At 37.6% G+C, this 22,201-nt stretch overlaps 1 protein-coding gene across 2 annotated transcripts in view; it reads right to left on the bottom strand.

The window, feature by feature from the left end:
- The window catches only part of magi3a (membrane associated guanylate kinase, WW and PDZ domain containing 3a), a 131,633-nt gene that overhangs the window by 20,334 nt on the left and 89,098 nt on the right, over nt 1-22,201 (bottom strand). For both annotated transcript variants that reach the window (XM_079587379.1, XM_079587380.1), the window contains 5 exons: nt 17,748-17,954; nt 11,703-11,871; nt 9,109-9,188; nt 8,590-8,647; nt 4,108-4,232 (listed from right to left, as the gene is read on the bottom strand). In XM_079587379.1, coding sequence (XP_079443505.1) covers nt 4,108-4,232; nt 8,590-8,647; nt 9,109-9,188; nt 11,703-11,871; nt 17,748-17,954 — 639 coding nt within the window. The remainder of the gene's footprint in view (nt 1-4,107; nt 4,233-8,589; nt 8,648-9,108; nt 9,189-11,702; nt 11,872-17,747; nt 17,955-22,201) is intronic.

The following is a 22,201-nucleotide window of genomic DNA, read 5'->3' as shown; positions in this document are numbered from 1 at the left end:
CAGCTGTAAATGGCGGATCGTACACTAATTACTGTCATTTATAACACAGCGGTTTAATTTTTTTTCTTGTCTCATTTGAGAGTGCCAGCAGCATCAGATGAGGCCACATCAATCTCATTAGGAGAGCAGGAATGGATATCTCACCATGTGTGGTGGGAATTGGATTTGCATAATAGCCACATTGACGAGTCGGACTGGCCCAATGAAAAGGATTATGTTGATTGTAATAACCATGGCACACATTTGAACTGTGCGCCACAAGTACGTGCGGGTTGGTTGTTGGTCACACAGGTACACATAAACCCATTGTTGCACACTAGGATTTATCGCTCGCTCTCTCTCTGCCTGTAGTGCTGTTTTCACATTCAGCCGGTGAGGGAATTGTGGGAAAAGGGGGAGGGTTGATGTTTATGTTCACTTTATTATGCTTCTCATGCATAAAGGGCTGCTGAGTCTGATTATTAAATGTCGGAGTATAATTAAAGGTGTAGTGTGAGCGATGTGTGTGTGTGTGTGTGTGTCTCCACAAGGATAGTAATACCACAAATTTTTAATACCACATTTTTTGGTCCCCATGAAGAAAACAGATTAAAAATCATACTAAATAGTTTTTTTAATGTAAAAATGCAGAATATTTTCTGTGAGGGTTGTGTTTAGGGGAGAGGATATTCTGTACAGTTAACAATCATTGGGCCCTATCTTGCACCCAGCGCAATTGACTTTGAACACCGACGCATGTATCATTCCGATTTTGCACCCGCGCACAGCGGACTTTTCCCTCCACAGACGCACGTCGGTAAATTAGGGAATGAACTTGCGCTCGCCGGGGCGGTTCAGCGCAAAGAGGAGGCGTGTTCCGGCGCATAACTGCCCTGGTGCTATTTTCCAGTTTTAGAAAGCAATAGCGCCATTGACCAGGAAAAAAACAGTCTAAAGACAGTGGCGCGTTGCGCGTTAGTGATGTGGTATTTTAAGGGCGCGTGCTTGGCCATAATGCAGTGTGTTAACGCGCATCCACTTTGATTCTCTAATAATTATAAACAGACGCAGCCGTTTTCATTTTTGCAAATCATACATTATTACAAGGAAAAATATTAACACACGAGGGAGGTTGTGTCCGTGAAGATGTTAAAAAGATCTATCTAGATAAAAAAAAAAAAACTAGATTAGGCTACACATTTACCCGAATTATACGCCTGTTTAACCGAAGCTAATTTGGGTGGGTTTCTCCCATCATCCCCAGTGTCACTTCTCTGTGTTTTACGGCCCTGACGAGAACGTCGGTCTCTTTGGCTGTGATCGCTCCTGGCGTGCGCTGGCAAATCTGCCGTTATAATAGCAACCCGCCGTGGAACAAGCGCGTCTGCTCTTAAAGGGAATGTGAGAGGACGCTCTGATTGGTTTATGTCACGTTACGCCCAAACCACACCTATGAATAATGAAGCTACTTCAGACCAACCCCTTTTAGATTTGCGTCGGGCGCAAGAGTCGTTTATCCGCCGGGAAAATAGCAACAGCGCCGGGATCCGCCCACAAAGTTACTTGCGCTTTGCGCTTTGACACTTGCGTTTCAGATCGTTAAAATAGGGCCCATTATGTCAATAGAAAGTCCCCATAAAACATGGAATTCCAACACGTGTGTGTGTGTTGTCGGAAATTACCTAAAGGCACAAGCGGAGTGGCAAGAGCTATAATTGTTTAATAATTGCGTGAATATATGAATAAAATAAATGAAATGCATGAATTTTGTCTTTACTCTTATAATGGAGGGTAGAATGGTGTAGTTATGGCTATAATATCGGATTATTCTCTGAAAACACCGCATGATTGCATTATATTTTTGCTTATATTTGTGCACACTCATCCCTGTCCTATTCTCAGCAAGGCAGTAACCATCCACTCATTAAAGTGTCTTGGCCAGCTAACAGAGCATAGCGTAGGGGGGGCAGCGTCTGCTTTCACTAATGAGACAGAACAGACGTCCACTGCCAGCCTTCCAGAGGGGATAGGAGAACAAAACCAGTGCTCAGAGGACACAGGAACACACAGGAGACCGCAAAGCTCAGGGAGTCTAAACAACTAACAGCCAAAGTCAGGTTTAACCTTGAAGCTGAAACTGAACTGAAGTCATGTGTTGGCCGGTCAAAATATATCATTCAGATAAAACGGGACATCATTTCAGGACAGACGACTAGGCAGTAGATTATAATCTCTCTCTAATCTGATAAAGACACCCAAACTATGTTAGTATACCGTATTAACATTACAAAAATGGTTTGGACAGAGTCATTTCTAAGTAGCCTTGGTAAGATTTTTTTTTGTTTAAAGAAATGTTACAGTATTTTTGATCCAATAAATGCAGCCTTGTTTAGCATCTTGATACCACAGACTTGTTGAGTCGTGTTTGGCTGCATCCAAGGCAGGAACACATCAAGGCACATCCGAATTTAATGTTAGCTTTACTTTCTGACTCCTGAGATGCCTTCATCTGATACATTTTTGAAGGCAGAATAGAAGCATCCTTCGCTGCCTTTGATATCCCACAATCCTGTACGTTCCATTCCACGACAGTCGAGCTAAAAAACAAAGATGCCGTCTGAAAGTTGCGGTTGGTGGTCAAATTGGTTGTGTGTAAATCTACATTTTTGACCAACTATTTCTGTTTTTGCTGCAATTTCTAGCAAGAAATTATTATTGTAGTAAATATTTGCTTAGTTATCACCAAAGCTGTCTCTGAAGTCTGTCCAAAAATCAGTTCTGTAAGCTTCGCATGTAAACGCTGCCTGCAAAGTAATTGCTGGATAGGGCAGCCAGCGAGGCAACACGTCTCGTTTACTACGTTTTCAGACGCAGCCATTGTGTTCACATGTTAACATTAGCACTATTTAATGCATGTTAGCATTAGCAGTATTAGACTTTAAGTGTACTCTTATTTTGCATCCTATTTAGGACGGACAGTATGCAAATTGGGACATGGAACGAGTGTGTGTTTAAACAGATGATTTAAAACCTGATAGATGAGCAAACACCTCTTGTTAACAAGAAAAACACAGCGAGAGAAACCGTACAAATGAAGGAGTCAGAGCTACTGCTTAGTGTCACATAATAGAGGACAGAACAAGGATGTTAAATTAACAGTGAAACACCAGCAACAAAGTGGAACACGAACATAAACATACAAAAGCTGCTGCAGGTGAGCATACACAAGTGCACGGTCAAACATAAATACACACACACGTGGTAAAACACACATGCTAGCTGACAGAATTCAACCACAGATCATATCAACCCCAGATGCTGATTGAGTTCTTCTGATGGAAATGTTCTGCCCCAACTATAATCAACACCTGACCTTCTCATGAATTTCTGATGAGTTCACTGGTATTTATTTGAAATGGTATATAAATCAAATGGTATATATATCTTTTGAACGGGTACCGCCCCAGTGACAGCTTTTGTACTTTAGTGTGTGACATGATAAAACATCAAGAAATAAATCATTTTTGTTCCATGCTAATCTGTGTTTTGTCCTAACAAGCAACGACCTTGACACAAGCAACGCATGACTAGATAATTTGATGTCATTTCCTGATCTCATTCCCATTGAATTGTTTCCTGTCACCACAGAACAGCTGACCGACTAACTAAACACCAGCTTGGACTAGTTTAAACTGGTTTGGACCAGAAAACCACCTTAGGCTGGTTTTAGAAACTCTAGCCTATCAAGGATACATTATGTTGATCAAAAGTGACAGTGAAAATGTTTACATTGTTACAATAACATCTATTTAAAATAAATTCGGTTCATGTAAACATTCTATTAATCAAAGAATCCTGAAAAATATATATATTGGATTCCACAAAAATAGCAGCAAAAGTGTTTTCAACATTGACAATAATAAGAAATGTTTCTTGAGCAACAAACCAGCATATTCAACGATTTCTAAAAGGATCATGTGACACTAAAGTCTGGAGCATTGGCTGCTGAAAATTCAGCTTTGCCATCACAGGAATAAAACATTTATTAAAGTAGAGACATAAAGTGGCAAAAAAAATGAAGTAGAACAGAAGTAGTTGGAATAATGCAGAATAAAGTTAGAGTTTTACTTAAGGGTGTTGGTACTGCTCCTGCGGTCGCTGCTATTGGCTGACTGGTTGGAGACGAATCTTGGCTGATTTTCTTCTTGGCTTCCTGCACCGGATTCTCAAACTGAGTCTTCTGATTGATGTGGCTGAAGGAAAGAGTGAGACGGTCAGTGCGAACGGCCAGAGATGGCAGATACAATGACATCTTGCACAAACCCTCAGCGTAAAGAGAGCGTTAGCGATGCTTATCTGTTCATGCAAACAGTCTTTTAAAGATATGAATAACGGAAGGAACAAAACAATATCAGAGCCAAAAGGTAAGTCATTGTGCACATGCATCTCTCTTCCTGTTTGTCATCTGCTAACCAGGCAGTTAACATAGACATTTAGTAAAAGAACAGAAAAATAAACAACATACTGGGACATAAACTACACAATTATGAGAAGACACAATCTGTCATAAAACCTTTAACTAAAAACAAAAAAGTAATTTATCAATCAATACTTCAGTATTATTTTACCTTACCTGGGAAACGAAAAGATGTAAGATAACAATAATATATTTTCAGAGAACATCTCTTAAAGTTGCATTTTCTTACCTTATTGCGATCTTTTTTGCTTGTTTTACCATAAACCTCACAAAATGTTCTCAGAAAATAGAAAAGAAACTGCCAATGAGGTACTATAAATTGAATGTAGTATATATAACTCTCTGAAAACATATTTTTAAGTTAATGTGGATTGTTCTTTCTTCCAAAATGTGACATATTTAAATAAAACAGTAAATTGGAAACATTGGAAATTGATTGGATGGTGAAAAGAGGGAGTTGCATATTAGAATGGAAGCAGAACAAAAGAGTTTGTTAAAACAATGCCTAAAGCAGCTATTTAGCTATTGGTTAAAATGATCCAGTAGTCTGTATGCTCTAAACGACTCCAGTGGAAAATAAAGTTGATTTGATTAAAGATTATGAAAACAATTTGTTTAACTTTGGAACAACCATGAAGAGATGAATAGCTTGCAATACGGTACATTTTCATGCTGACTTTAGAATTGATCTGGTTTTAAGGATGTTTTCACAACACAAAAACATTGATAAAGAATATATTTTTTTGTTTTGTTTTTGCAGTGAACCTTTTCAGGACTTTCTGAAATGATCATACAAAACATTGCAGAAACATCCTTGATTAAAAGTACCACAGAACAGCCATTTTTCAAACCCATCTGTAATTGCTGTTCACTCTCCTCTACAAACGCCACATTTGTTTTCTTGTTTGTTAGCTGCCGAAATGAATCAATATTACCTTGGCAAGCCTTTCCAGAGACACAAGCATTTCCTCTGCAGAGGTTCTGGCTCAGAGCTGGAGTGTGTTGTTTTATCCTAACACACACCCCACAGGTTGCGTGTAAAGTGAAATAAGCAGCTCGTCTGCATTGTGTGACTCTGCTGTAACTATTGTACCTGCCGGTCGTGACTGCACCTAGGGAAGGCTTTTAACAGTCACGGATTCCTTGCGAAACCAGTCGGTGTGCTGCGAATTTGTAGAAGAAAGGTACTGTTTGTGCTTTTGCTGTGTGTGACTCATGCTGAGACTTATCCACCCAATCCACAGAGAGTGAGAGACCGTGTGCTCCTCTCTGACTGATGAAGTTCCCTGTTTGTGATAATTCAGGCACAGCGTAATGAGGCCCTGTGCCAAGCCACATTCAAATCAAAAATAAAACAGTGTTTTGTTGACCTCCTTGCATAAATATCCTGGCACAGCAGGGATTGACCTCACACAAAATAAATGGCATTAAAATCAAATCGTGTATTCACTCCCGAAAGCCCTTGGCTGTTCTGCCAACAACCTCAATATCCCACAACGCTTCAAGAGCAGAAAATTAGCAAATCCAGCCAATGACATTGATCAGTCTGCCAGTTCACAAACATACTAATTTACACCCAAACTATATATAGATTTTTCAATAATCAGTGGTTTAGTGGATTTTTTAAAATTATATATTGTTGTTAAATATTTATGATAATAAATTGTATATTTATTTATTAGCATAGCAAGGTGAGTGAGTGAATCTCTTTTGTGTGTTTGGCGAAACCTTTAGTTTATGATCAGTTTTTTTATCGTAGCTAAGTATTCTTAATTCATTAAAGATTTGTATATAATATATATCAATACTATAATATTGATATTTTTTACAATTATATAATTTGATAAATAACTTAATGTAATTCTAATATTGACATAATATAATAATAACTGCATATTTTTAATAATTAAGAATCCAAAAATCTGATCTCTTTTGTGCATTTTTAATTGTATTATCTAATTAGCATAGAAATGTGAGTGAAATTAAAGAAAACAATTTCTAAGTATCTTAGTATTTGGAAAAACTTTGTTTAAGTCCATTTTTTAAAACTTAATTATTCTTCATTCTTTTATTCTTTCATTTCACAATTTTATGTTTTACGAAAACTCAAAGTCCCAAGTACTACAATCTTACTTCATACTGAACAACATGATGCTTTACTTGGGATCAGGGTTGCCAGGTTCCAGAAAAATGTCTCAGAACCTGCCCGCAAGAATGAAAACTATAATTTCCCCCAATATTTACAGTAGTCAACATTTGAAGTGGATAAAAAGAGTTAAATCAAAGTTGTCCTAAGACAAGAACAGGTATTGTTAAAATGGATGTATAACTTTGATGAAAGGTTTTGATCCACTTCAAATGTTGACTACTGTATACATTTTTCATATTAAAGAGAACTTAAAAAAGTAGCATGTGCAATGTTTTTCTCTATTTAACAACATTACCTTACAATAGTGAAAGTCTTCCCTATTTGATCACGTCTTCCCTCAGGCATGTTTTCTTGTGTGGTTGAGCATACACAAAATCGCTTTAAAAATAGGTAGTCATACAACATTAGCCTGCGTATACCTAGCCTAGACTACACTACAGCCTATACTGGGCAAACTGCGTTCAGTATGGATTTAAAACGGAACGTTACTTTGATGTCTTAAACTTCAAATGTTTTTATGCTTATGAATGAATCACTGCTTAATGGGACGATTCACTATTATACAGAACGGTTTGCAGTTCTGACTTATTATTAATAGCCTCCATACTCTTTCCTCTTCATTCACTCTTCTTCTTCCTACATTCACTCTTGTTTTTCTTTAGGCTCAAGCATCAATGTGTAATTAATCTGCAATTTCATACTCAATTAAACTAACTTAAAATTGCTTTGAAAATTTTGGAAAACGTACATAATCTCTATTTGTGAAGTGACATCAAACGTCACCAATATCATCTCTGTTTCACTTAGTCACTCTTTTAGAGATCTTAGAGTGCCAGGTATTCATTCAAAGGATCAATACACATTAGTAAAAGGATCCAGTTTCATTTTTCTTTGTCTACAGACAAACCTTTTTTGCTATGTGGTACATTATAAAAGTAACCCCGAAAAACTCATCCCACGGCGTTGTAATTTTCCAGACTGCGCTTCCTAAATAGCCCGATTGTGCAGGAAAACCATGACCCTTGTATAACCAGTGTTGGGGAAAGTTACTTTTTTAAAAGTAATGTGTTACAATATTGTGTTATTCTCTAAAAACTATTATTTTTTGTTACCTGGGCTGGGCTCGCTTGTCTGTTGTTTAATAACAACATGACAAAATATCTATTTTTGGCAAATGTAAAGGCCCTTTCACACCTAAAGTGAACTGACTCCGGAGAAGAAAGTTCAACACTCTGACTTCTAAATGTGATGTTTAACCAAAGTCATGTTTGCTTATTAGTATGGCTGAATTTGACCATTGAAGGTTAACAGTAAATACATTGGTTAATAAAGTGAGATTAAATACATAAAGTATATTTGTGTTATTTAACATTTCAAGTATTGCAGGTTTGCCTTTTCTGAGTTTGCATTCCACTGTTTTTATTCAGGAATACTGCTTTTTTGTGCAAGTAAGATGAGTAAATGCAAATTCACATTTAGCCTGGAACTACAGTATCCATCACGTCCACACAGCGCACACAACGTCTCTGCACTTACTCACGATTTCTCTCAGCATGGGGACAGGAGAGCTATCAGTCAATACATGGGAAACTTGTGTTACTTATTTGAAAAAGTAACTTTTGTTATAAATTTAAAGGTAATGCGTCACTTTATTTGTTACTTGAAAAAAGTAATCTGATTGCGTTACCCCCAACACTGTGTATAACAAATCACACAACTCTTAAGTTCTTAAGTAAGTTGCATTACTTTCATTACTTGTGTAATTGGTTTGTGTTCCCTTTGGTTGGGGGTGAGGGTTACAACAATCCCTTTATGACTGTATTGTTGTTTTTTACTCTAAAAAGCTGGATTTAAAAATAAATGATAGGGGGGGAAAAGACAAAGCCAAACGAGCAACGGAAAACTTCAGCAAACCAAGATGCTGTGGACAAAAATGTGCTATCCATCATTCTTATTGGACCATAAATGATATGAGCATACTCACTCCACGTAATAAATCCCATACTGCGGGTCCTCAATCTTCTCCCAGCCATATGGAAGCTCTGCGGAGAATCAGACAGGCATATCAGAGACAGCTTGAACAGATGCAAATCACCCATGTGCTTGACACCAGGGGGTCTGATTTTCTGGCTGTGATTTTCTGAGAAGCCTAATACCAGGTAGGTCAAGAAGTCTGGATGCATTTGTATGCGTGTTTGGGCAGAGAAGAGATCAGAAGGCTGAGCGCAGAGGAAGCGAGACGGTGCAGGTATTAGTAAGCTGTATGGAAAATGACTTGTTATCTTTCCCTGTGATGTGAGAGTTGTGGGGAGCCACCATCCTGACATGGACGTACGTGTCCATTGCAAAATGCGGTGCCTGTGTGAGATGACACACTGATGGGCTCTCAGCATGTCTCCTGCGGGCCATTAGTCAGGCGGGCCAGAGAGAGAGGCTAATGTCTCACGGCTCAGCTAGGGTGTGTTTACTCTTCTGTGTGATTCATGAACGAACTCGGTCTTACCTCCATCTTCACATTTTTCAGGAGGCTTAGCTTTCTTTGCCAGTCGTGGGTCGAGCCAGGTCGTGGTCTTGGAATTATGACTACACAGAGAGGGAAAGAAGCATTAGCAGACAAACACTTGATAGTCTTCCTAAGCTTACTCCTTAGTTACACAACTGGAGTGCATCTGCAGCTTAGCCAAGCAGTGTAACACATAAAACAACAGCAATATGACTATACCTCACTGTAACAATGTACAAACAACACACAAACAACAATAAACACTGCTCAATGATTGCTAACAACAGATGGCAAGATGTTTTTTCCCCGCGTATTTTCAAAGCAGTGATTTCCAACCATGTGTACACTTGGCGGTACACAGAAATAATCAGATTTTGCATATTTAATCATGTTTAAATTGAGATTGTGAGGAAAAGTTGTCTAAAGTATTTAAATTGACATTTATAAATGTATAGAATCACATTCATACACATTCAGAATATGTGCTACCATAGCTTTTTTCAAAACCAATTATAGGTTTTATTTTAAATGACTAATAAATATGTAATAATAATACATTATTATAAAAATAATATTTTATTTTTACTTAATTATTTTATAATTTGATGCAGAGCTTAATATAATATAATATATTATATTATATAAATAATATGCTTAAATATGAGTTAAACATTTCTGGTTTGGAGTTGTTGAAGGGGCACTTGAACCTTACTAATGGGGCAAAAAAACACTATTTTATAAAAATTTTTTTTTAAAATGCACATTAAAACATCAGCAAGTCCTTTTCAAAAAGCACTTTAGTTGTCTCTGCTGCGGAGGAGTGAGGAGTCCACTCAAAAAGCAAATGTGTTTAAAATCTGAAATATTCATGGCAAGGTGCAGCTCATCCTCCGAGACTCGTGCAGACAGACACGCGTGTGAAAGCAGGGCCCGCTGGGAAGGCTCCATTTAGCCGATTGTTTGCATTGTTCAGCGAATGAAGTATTGATTCGCTGGCTCTCTCTTCCTCTGTGTGGATAGCAGAGATGCTTGGTTAAGGGCTGCGACCACAGACACAGGTAATGGACACTGAAAGGAAAAGGCTGTGAAAAATATCAGCTAGCTTCAGCGTCAGCATTCGAGAGAAGGGCCGTTTCGATTCCCAGCGCTCTCTCACGCTTGATGTGTCTGCAGGAGTTCCGGAGTTCCTGTTTACTGAGCGAGCCCTTAGCTGGAGAGCTGCTGTCTACATCTGGGCTCGGTTAAAGTAAATCAGAGGCGAAATTTAAAAAAGATGGACACACAAATCATTCTTTGCTTCCCTGTTTAAAAACACACAAGTGGGTTCCTCACAGTACAGCAAAACTTGTGCATTGCCTATAAACTTAATACAAAACACTCCTGTTCTATACAGTAAGCTAAAAGCAGCATGCCAATTGATAGTAATCTCATATTCATGAGTCAGTATGTGAAAAATACCCAGATGACATTCTGAGATTCAGTATTGACACTTTACTGCCTGGAACAGTGTACAGCTGACAATGCTAACATGGCGGATGTAGGATGTTCAGACTGTATTCACACTACACAAGAACTATAAAATGTTCTAGGTTGGTAAGATTTCTAAATGTTTTGGGAAAAAAATCAGCAAAAACAGTAATAGTGTAAAATATAAATTATAATGTGTTTTCTATTTTAACATATTTCTTTAAAAGTAATTAGTTCATGTGATGGCAAAGCTGAATTTTCAGCATCATTACTCCAGTCTTTAATGCCACATAATCCTTCAGAAATCATTTTAATTGGCTGATTTGGTGAGCAAGTAACATTTCTTATTATTATCAGTGTTGAAAACAGTTGTTCTACTTAATATTTTTCAGGATTTTTAGTTGAATGGAAAGTTTAAAAGAACATTTATTTAAAAAATAAATATTTGTCTTACTGTCTTTACGGTCCCTTTTGATTAAGGTATTCACTTCTTAAAAAAAAAAAAAAAAAAACATTACTGAACCCAAACTTTTAAACAGTAGTGCAAGTTCTTCATTAAACTGGATCTCCTATTATTTAAAAAATAATTTTGTATCCATAATTTTGAATTGTTGCAAAGGAGTAATTTTGTAATTTGGCAACAAAGAAAAATGCACTGAAAGGTCATAAGTGAATTTCTGTCAATACATTTTGTATTGGACCTATTTAAAGTTATATTTAGCTCAGAACATTTATTAAAAAAATATATATTTGGGCAATACATCTTTTCTACCTGATACACAAAATTGACACAATCAAGCAAATCACACAATAGCACTGAAATCAAAAATCATCTTCCATTCAGCGCCTCATTTCTGAATTAGTACAGTATTTAATCAACGGGCACAAAAGAACAAAATTCAATGGACACAAAAGAGCAGAATATTGCTTAATTATGCTTATTTTTCATTTGCAGAAGTGAAATTAAATAATCACTAATGTGCAATGTTAAAAAAGCAAAACAACAACAAGTGAACACATTTAACTAATTCCTGGAGCTACATTGTTGTCAAACAAACATAGCCCGAATCCCAAACCCTAAGGAATGTTGGTCCAGGAACTTGTCCTACTTGGCAAACAGGACTTACTCTATAAAGTAGACCATGCCTGTCTCCGTATAGGCCATCTCCCAGCTCTTGGGCAGAGGGTCCTGGCCCTCGTCACGTGGCAGCGTGTTCCAGTTGCGGAAGTCCATGCTGCTGCTGGACTGTGTGTAGCTGGGCACAGCCTTCCTCCACTCCGGTCCCTCCTTGTGTTCTGTGAGTGGAAAGAGCAAAAAGAAAGAAAGTGAGAAAGAGGTGGGGAGAAAATGGGGAGTAATACATACTTTAACTCTCTCTAGCACTGCAGAACAAACTTTCCAACCTTCTCAAGAGACGGAGAGAAACAGAGAGAGAGAGAGAGAGAGAGAGCAGACAACAAGAGCCACTAGATTTGCATGCCAGGACTGATGTTCAGGGGCAGGGCCAGAGCTGGTTAACACTTCCGTGAAGCCGATATCTGTCGCATACACAAATGTGCGTCTGTTTGTCTTTGTGTGTGTGAGACAGACAGTCTGCTTGCACATGAGAACACAGGCAGAGACAGTATAAGAGGGAGAAAACATAACATTTAAAAGTCCCATCCTTCAGTTAAAAGAGCCAGCAGTCTTTTTGTTTATTCAAGAGTGCACATGTTCCTGAAGCTCGACTCTTATGGTGAAACATGATGCTACTGAAGCTAGGCCAGGGGAAAATTCAGTGTTGCCATCGCCGAAATAAATGTTTAAATAAAAACATTTAAAAATATATTAACACAGAAAACAGTGAATTTATATTGCAATATTATTTCACAATATTCACTATTTTTATTGTATTTCTGATCAAATTAATGCAGCCTCAGTGAGCATAGAGACTTTTAAAAAAAACATTTTTGAATGGTTGTGTATATATATTTTATATATGAATATATACAATGAATTTATAACAATATCCACCAAATAAATAAATGTAAAAGGCCAATGTAAAGGAGCCAACAGCCTTTTAAACGGGTATGTTTACTCTAGAACTAAATGGATTGTGAATATAAAATACACTCTTTAGCATGAGTTGAGCTAAAGCAACTAGATTTAGGATCCCATTGCTGTGAGACTTAAAATTAATTATTAAAACTTAATCTTGACCCAGTTTTGGATATTTTGCTCTCTCTGCAATCAAATAGATAGCAGCTATTACTTGTATACTAATTAAACACAGAAAACAGTTACCAATATGGACTGATAGTCTTAATGGGACATTGACAGAGGAAAACATGCCTGTGTGTGTATTGTTCTGGATATGGATATATTAGATGTACACGTGTTGAAGAGGTGAGGTGATGGAAAAAGTGTATTGTTATTAAAAAGACTTGATATGATTTTGCTGACATAGTCATGATTAAAGCCTGTTCATCAAAATGATTCTAGCCTGGCGCTGGGACGCCAGCATGAGCGGCAGACGAATCAGCACTTGTTGTTCCTGTGCCGTAACCATGGCGGCACCATTCATGACACCGGCAGAAACATAAGCACTGGCATTCAATAGCAAATATCATAAGAAGCCTTTTAAGCTTGTGGTCGAGTGTACAAGTGGAGAAAGAAGCTGAACTCTACAAATCGAGGGTATACTATAGTGTGTTGTAAATATAAAAACGTTTTAAAAAAGAAATCATACTTTTGTGTTCACAGAAAACAGCGTAACGGTAACAGATGAACACAATGTGTTGCAGAATGATTGAATGTTGAAAGAAAGACGAGATGTTGCATTAATGGTGAATGTTTGCTTCTACATGGAGGCTATGGAAAAACATTCATTCAGGCATTACGATTGGTTGTTACCAGTAAAAAGTGACTACATCAAGACTACATTATTTTAAATATATCTAGTCGTCTAAATAATTCTGTATTTTCAGCTTCAGGATCATGAATATTTTTATTCTGGTGTCACCATTGTCCTGTGCATTGGGTTTACCTGTGCCATTTTTTGTTAACCTTTTACCATATGTCTTGGAGTATCCCAATAATATTGTATAGTGTGTTTAGTATTGTGATATGTATTGAATCGTGACATGATGGAATCATTACACCCCTAATAATAACCCATAAGGCTCGCTGCAAAGACATACCTAGCCATTTTGAGTAAAGCAAATTTAATCGATATAAACCACAAACACGCTTCTGGGTTACAAAATCGTCTCAGTTTGCACTTGGCAAAGTCCAGTTAGATACTATTGCCATTTGCATCTTGTCCTTGCAGTGATGCCAGAGGGTTTACAAAGCTCGATCCAATCATAATGGAAGACAGCTGTGAGGCATCTTGTCCAACTGGATTTGCTAAGAAAAACACAGCCAACAAAGCCTCTCTCAATGCATCCAGAACCCTCTCCAGGTACTAGTGGTGAAACAATTCAGATTTCCTCCAGTGACCCTCTGAAAAATAGCGCATGTTTATTGAGGTTTTCATGAGGTCTCAATTACATAGACTTTCATTGAAATGAATTTAAAACTTAAAGCCTAAATAAACAATTTTCATGTTATTAATCCTAAGTAAAAGTCTGTCAGTAGAAAACCGGTTTAAAACTCATTCTATTCTGAAGGCTGAAAAGCAAAAGGAAGACGATATTATGGGATAGGATATCAGTTCCCATGGTGATCAATCATTCCAACACAAACAGAACAGTAGTAGCAACTGCAGTGGGTTAATGCGCTGTGAATATAAAATGTTTTGGGTACTTTCTTCCCCATGCTCACCGTCGCTGCCTGCATGCGAATCATCTGAAGGTGTTCACTGTTCTGTATCCCATTGATTTATGGGAAAGAATACTTGCTGTGCAGGGAGCATCAGTAAATCCTAGCTACTTTCAGCATGATGTAGCAGAACTCCAACCGAGCTCCCCAGAAGTCTTCCCACAAACCAAAACTTGGCAGAAGAAATACTATTCTAGGAAGTAGGTTATGCTTTAAAATCAAGAGCTGGAGATCTCTGGGCATGTATTTTTAATATTGATCTTATTTACTGTAGCTATTTCTCAGCAATATTGCGGATGTCCAGTACACTGGAGCGATAGGAGGCCTGGGATATGCATTGCCCACTCTTCGGTTCAATGAAATCACAAAATGAAATTCAAAATCAGCTTTCATATACTGTATATGTATATAAGTTCTACAACGTTGGCACGATTTGCTAAATCGAGAAAATTTAATTTAGTAAAATGACTGAACAAATTCTTACTTTGTGGCCACAATATATATATTTTAGTCCACATTTCATGTGCAAGGATCCGTTAGAAACACTAGTAGAGCTAAATAAAATAAATAAAAAATCTATTTATACAGCTACAGTGACATCATCCCACCCTAGGTGGCTGGTGGCAGGAGTGCACATTAGTGTGCCAGTGGGTTGGCTCAAACTTAATCATTAATGCAAAAATGACTGTAAAAGACTAATAATAAGCCTGAGGTATCTTTTTAATGAGAAGGTAGAAGACAGAGTGCCGGGGCTGGTACACAAGTCAAAAATAGGTATCGCAGCACAGCAGTTACTCTGTGGAAAGAGTGCAGAGACACTTTATGCCCCACAGCAAACAGCAGTCCCTTTAACATCCTCATTACTTAAAGTGATAACAACCATAAGCGCATTCATTCTGAACTCAATGCGGTCTATTTATGCCACTGGATAATCACTGGAAAAAAACGAATTTAAAAGCTCAACTACTGTTCAGGTCTCTAAAACAGCTTAGATAGTCTTGACTCCTGCAGCCCATCAGCGGTTAGAAAGGTCGGCCTTAAGGTCACAAAACTTTGGACTTTTAGTAGTACCTAGGATATCTAAGTCCACTAAAGAAGGTAGAGCGTTTTCACATTTGGCTCTTAAACTCTGGAATAGCCTTCCTGATAATGTTCAGGGCTCAGACAGAGCAGTCAAATTTTCTATATATTGTAATCATTATTATCATCACAATAATAACTGCTTTATTGAGACAATTGTTTCTGCCTAAATGTATACATGATGTTAGCTAACTGCATTATTTGTATTATCTTAGAATTGTACATTTCTGACATATGAGCACATTTCACAGTAACAGTCTTTTGGTTATCTTTTAATTGATTCAAAATTATAAACAGAGAACTGAGTCAGATTCAACTCAATGAATGATTCAGTCTGAGGTAAGGTACATTCGAGTTCTAATTTTGTGAATCATTCCGACTGATTCATTTAAAAAAATGATCAGTTCATATAAGAGTCATGTTTTGACTCCTCATATCAGACAACACCACATGCTTTGCTTGTTTTAGCACACAGCGAGCACAACTGAACTGAGACTCTGCAATTATCTAACATCACCTCACAAGATAATATCAGACAAAATCGCAATTACTGTCACCATTTTTTCCCACTTTAGCTCTATGCATTTAAATTACATTATAGCTTATCAAGGGCACGATTAACAGAGGATAACCGACTTACTGAATGACAGGAAGGAGATGTGTGGAAAACTGCACTACACTCTCTGAAAAAAATAAATAAATGCTGGGCACTCTTTCAAAAGGTACGCCTTTATACCTTATCTACCCTTAATGGGTGCATATTAGGTACCTAAATAGTACATATTAGAAACTTTGGTGACACTTTAGTTTAGGGTCCAATTCTCACTAATAACTAGTCGCTTATTAGAATGCATATTACTACTGTATGATATTGGCTGTTTTTAGTACTTTTTAGTACATATTAATGCCTTATTCTGCATGACCATATTATACATCCCTTAATCCTACCCCATGCCTAAACGTAATAACTACCTTACTAACTATTAATAAACAGTTATTATTACTTTATTGAGGCAAAAGTCGTAGTTAATAGAGTTAATAGTGAGAATTGGACCCTAATCTAAAGTGACCGAACCTTTTTAAAGGGTACCATAGTGACCGCTTTTGTGTAGTCCCACTCACACCATCCTTCAGAGCGCTACTCTCTTTATATAACTGACTGTACATCCAATGATCCCTCTGTAAAGCTGTTCATATTGCTCTCACAGGGAACACAATCAAATCTGCCCATAACAACTTAAGCTCTATTGACAGCATCTGTGTCCTCTTGTCGATTACCACAGAAAGTGAAGTTGCTCAGCTTGCAAAAATGAAGTAAAAACACATATACAGTAATACACTTACAATGAAAGCCAAGCAGACAAGCTGCCAACACAGTGAATCACATGGTTTTGAAAATATAAACCATATAACCTAATGCTTCAACATTACACGTGCAGTGTTGGGGAAGGTACTTCGAAACTAAAAGCTAGCCATCATTTTAAGTACCGTATACTAGAAGCTACACTTTTGGAAAAGTAGTCAGCTACACTTATAAAAAAGATATAAAATCTTATTATATAAATATATAAAGTTCTATTAATATATTTTATTATTTTAATAATATATAAAATGCATATTAAAAACTATAATTGACTTAAATCACTTTAAAGAACTTATACACACTTATATACAGAATACTCTTTAATTTATCATAAAAAGCAACATTTAACTAAATATTTTGCTACAAAAAATGAGACCTGAAATGCAGTGCACTCTTGCAAAAAAAAAAAAAAAACTTTCCAAATGAGGCAATTCTCTACAGTGAATCAGTCTTTCCAAAAACTTAATTTGAGAAAAAAAAAAAAAACAGTTTAGAAGTTAGTTGCATCAGATTAGCGTCTTAGCTTACCGAGTATGCAGTACAAAGAAACGTTTAAAGCACTGTTTTGTTGTGCTATACTGCTAACCATTGGAAATATTAGCTTGATAACAGAAATGCTAAGTCTTTGAGCTAGTATGACACAATTGAACAAATGTATCATATTTAGCATGTCTTTTTTAATTAGAAAAACACTTCCCAACACTATACATGGTGTGATAAAACCACGTACTGACAGTGTCTTTGCAAATTTATCTCCAATCTTTCAACTCTGCTGAGTTGCATTTGTACCCATTTGTACACTATTGATTTTCTAATTGTCTTCCATATAGAGAATATGCAGTACATTACAATTCTGCACCACCATACAAATTCAGAGTTTATATGAACTCACTCTATCTTGTTGAACACACACATTCCCAGTCTCACCAGTGAGCCCATTGACAATGGGTGGCCTCTCATCCTCATCCTCTTCCTCAGGAGCTGCGCTGTCCTTTCTATCCATTTTGCTGACCGACGTGGTGCGTTTGCGCTGAACCTCCGCGTCGAACTCCTCGTCGAACAGAACCTGGTCTACCAGGTCAGGCTGCACTGGGCTGGGCTCTGCAGGGGGTTTTGGGGTGCCATAATAATTGCCTGCAAAGGAACAAAGATAAAAATCAGTTTTTCACATTCTGCACTGATTTTGCAAATACAGCTGCCCTTTTTTTTACGTGTTGAGTTTAAACATTGAATATTACTCTGCATATTAAATTGTAATGTATTTTAACAACAAAAATATGGTTTTATTTTTGGCAGCCTTTATTTTTAGTCACTATTATTGCTAATAATGGATTAGAGATGACAAATTATAGGAAGAAAACAGGTGAATGGAAATGACCAATGTCAGATTATAACTCACATCGCCCACACCGTCAACCTGCCTCAACATGTCAGAGCACGTGCACTGCATGCAGTGGTTCTTAACCTTTTTGACTCCAAGCAAGGCCCCACTTATTCTTATAGGCCCTCCTGTCTAAGCTGATAGTCTGTTGTATTAAAAACAAATACACTAATATATGATGTCAGTTTAATGTTGTACATCTTAATTTTTAGCGGGGTTTTGCATTTGAATTAAGATTGTTAATATAACTATATGCAAGTAATTTTAAGACATTTTGGGAAGTTTGCTGAGGCCCCCTAGTGGGCTCCGACTCCCTTAAAAGCTACTGTGGTTTGCTATGGCTTGAAGCAGTTCTGCCATCTTTTCCCCAAACATATTTCACATTTAGTTAGTAGGAGTAAAAACCAAGCTGATCAAACCCCATTCGGATTGAAGGGTGCTTCTGAAGCGTTGCGTCTTCAAGGCACGGCTGGTCTCTGAACTGTAACAGCATCGAGGACACTATATATATCCTGCTTCCTGTCACTCTTCGGTAAAGCTGTAAGTCTTGTTTGTTGTTCGTCAACACTGCAGCACGGCTCCCTACAGCGCTCCTCTGGACCCCGACGCAGCACTCTGCCACTTTATTGTTATTTATTGGCAACAGTCCACCACTAAAGATTAAGACTGTATGGCTTCTTCTACTTCCCAGAGAGGCACGAGGTCTATCTTATAAGCTTTACTGTCCTGTGTCATCTGGATAAACTTCCGGGGGTGAGAATGGTATCAGTACAATGTATGGGAACCTATGTAGCTTTTCATGCTGACCTACTTTCCCAACTATTCACTATAGCATTGAGTACTTGACAAAACTAGAAGGGAGGGCAGGACGATAAAAAAACAATATTGATTCATTTTTCACCCATACGATTTGAGAAGTAAGTCATCACAATCTACTCCATCTTACAAGTGCTGTCACATTATAGACGTTTAGGACATTGAATTGATGAGGAGAGTTATTGCTTTAACCTAGCACAGACCCCTTTTATTGCTTGAAAGATGGCAAATGAGAACTGTGATGGGCGCTCTTTCCTTTGAAATATTAAAATGACACCCCATTCATAAAATCACTAACTGACTGCAACCTTAAGCGCAGCTTAATTTACACTGTCATTTGACAAGTTGCATCATTTGCATCATTAGCCTTCGCTGATGTGGAACACAAAAAATAAATATGGGTTTAAAAATCTCACAACACACAGTTTGTTTTAATGTATTCCTGAAAAAAAGGGTTAATTTGAATTTATTACATCTTTATTGTGCTAATAATTCACTTACAGCGGTGTTTGTTGATGTTAGAGAGATGTTGGAGGGAACGATTTGCGATTTTATCACGATTCTTTTATCACGATTCACGCTATAGTATTTAACTAGTATTCAAGTAAGATATTGAATGAATCAAATTAAACTACATAGACTTTATTGTATAAATTATACATTGATTCTTATGAAAGCTAATTAAGTAATTCAGTGAAGAGCAGTGAGTGATTTTCTCTGTCTTCTTTTTTGGATTAACATTAATGTCAAGCGGCAGCATGTATATTGGGCTGCTGTCACTTTAAGACCTCATATACGGTGACAGATCTATTATAGGCCACAGAAACACATCCGATCAGATGCGAAAGAGAACTTAGTTTAGTACTCATGTGCTGTATGACAGGGCGCGCACTTCGGATGTATGGCTCAGAGAAGCGTTTGTCAGAACAGCCTGCGAATAAAATATTTAACTGGCAAGGCTTTAAAATGCACGCAAATAATAAACTTTCATGATTGCGAAGAACTGCAATGTCACGTGAGCATAACCCTGCCGCTGTGTCGCAAAGCATGTGATGTGAATAAACGGTACGCCGCGACATGTGTGTTGGGACGTGGGCGCCGCGCCAGAACTGCAACTGACAGAATGTGCACTGCAGCACAACACTATTATATTTCTTCAAAAGCAGATCGTGGAGACATTTTAATCGTCCTCAATCTAAAATCGTGATATCGCACACCCCTAGTCTCTTCAAATTGTTTGGAAATGGCCTTATCACCCTTCCTAGATTGATGGGCAGCAACAATTGCTTCTCTAAGATCAATGCTGATGTCTTTCCTCGGCATGGAAAGCACCTGAATGCTCTAGACCAGCAAACTGCCAAAACTTCTGGTTTTAGAGTTGGTCAAAAATGTCAAGATTATCAATTAATCAAAGACATTTGATTAGCAGCGCCTGACTTCTTCTTACCCTCTTAATTCCTATGGAAGCAGTAAGAGTGTATTTAGTTTGTCACACATGGCTTCTCCATTCTGGCCTAGTTTTTGTTAAATAAACCATGACATGGTGTAATATGTTATGTGTTGTTGTTCATCTGAGGCTGTATTTAACTAATTTTAAGATTTTTTTATGTCCTGATACATAAAACCATAGAATTCAAAAGGGTGTACTTACTTTTTCACATGACTGTATATACATTATTTATAATTTTAACAGTAAAAAATTCTCTGTATTTTGCAGCCTTGAGTATATATAATATATATATAAAATAAATTCAAAATCCTAAAGCTCCCTGTTTATTTCAGGTTTAAATTCGATATTGAATCCCAGTTTCTCGATATGGCCTCAGACTTTTGGAGCCCACTATATCTAATGGAAATACATTATCACTGCAACATAATCATTTTCCTCCATGCAATCTGTACTTGGTGTGGACTTCACGTGGCTGCACAGCAGATGGACAGTGCTTTAACAGAAGTGTGCACTGTCAACAGCCGTTATCATCTCCATCAACAGGCGGTAGGCCATGCATGAAATAAACCTGCTTACTCAAAGCAGTTCTGCTGAGTGTCCTCTCCAGATTTCATAAACGCATAGAAGCCTGTGTGACTGGAATAACTGAAGTATCCAAAACGGCAAAGTTCAAACTAAGTAAGGGCTTTAAAGAACACAACTATGCAGTGAAGTAAAAATAAAAGGATCTATTATCCAACATATCATGCACTGTAGACACCCTCTACAGTGGTATCCCATCACTCAACACAGTCAGTACTGTAGGCAGAGACTCCCTCTGCAGTTTTATAATTTCGGAGTGTTGTCGCAAGTCGCTCTCTCGCTGATATACCTGATGATTTTGGAGTTATATGTAAAATGCAATTCATCATAATGCAAAAAAACAAAAAGCACAAGCTTGTTAACCATTACAGGTTGTTGTAATGCTAAATTTAATTGTGTGTATTATGACCCGCCGGGACCCGATGTGAGATTCACCAATCAGAAAGGTTCTCAAATAATTTATGAAAAGACATCCAAAATGTAAGAAATATGGGAAAACACTTAAAGGACAAGTTCGGTATTTTACACTTAAAGCCCTGTTTACAGACCGTGTCTGATGAAATACAACGGTTAAGATTAAAATTTGGACACATGCTCCTGTCCCGAGAATTTTAGTTTTATTTAGCGTTTGTAGACCTATTTTGCCGAACGCGTCACACCCGTGATTCTTCCGTTGAGAGCTTGAATAATAGACACCAGTTGGTGGCGATAATGCACCTTTGCCAATTGCAAGCAAACCGCTGGCATTTCATTGAATACACAGAAGAAGCAGAAGAAGAAGCGGCGGAGGAATAACGTACCTCACACAGCACATTCAATACAAGTCAATGGAGGTGGACAAACACTACGATAAAACCTGTTGGAAAGCATCTTTTTCAGCGATTTTTTTTGGGATCATATCAGTGAACACCCCTGACCACTCGGTGAGTTTCACGTCTTTGTAAACGAAAGTTTAATGTGTTTTAGGAAGGAATCTGCCAGTGCACATAGACAACCATTGTGGGGGTGGGTGGGGTGGGGGGGGGGGAGCTAAATAAACCTAAAATTCTCGGGACAGGAGCATGTGTCCAAAGTTTAATCTTAACCGTTCTATTTCATCAGATACGATCTGTAAACAGGGCTTTAAGTGTAAAATACCGAACTTGTCCTTTA

Source organism: Phoxinus phoxinus (genome assembly GCF_949152265.1).
Source record: "Phoxinus phoxinus genome assembly, chromosome: 18".
NCBI classification, from domain to species: Eukaryota; Metazoa; Chordata; class Actinopteri; order Cypriniformes; family Leuciscidae; genus Phoxinus; species Phoxinus phoxinus.
This window is presented reverse-complemented; position numbering and strand designations above follow the sequence as displayed.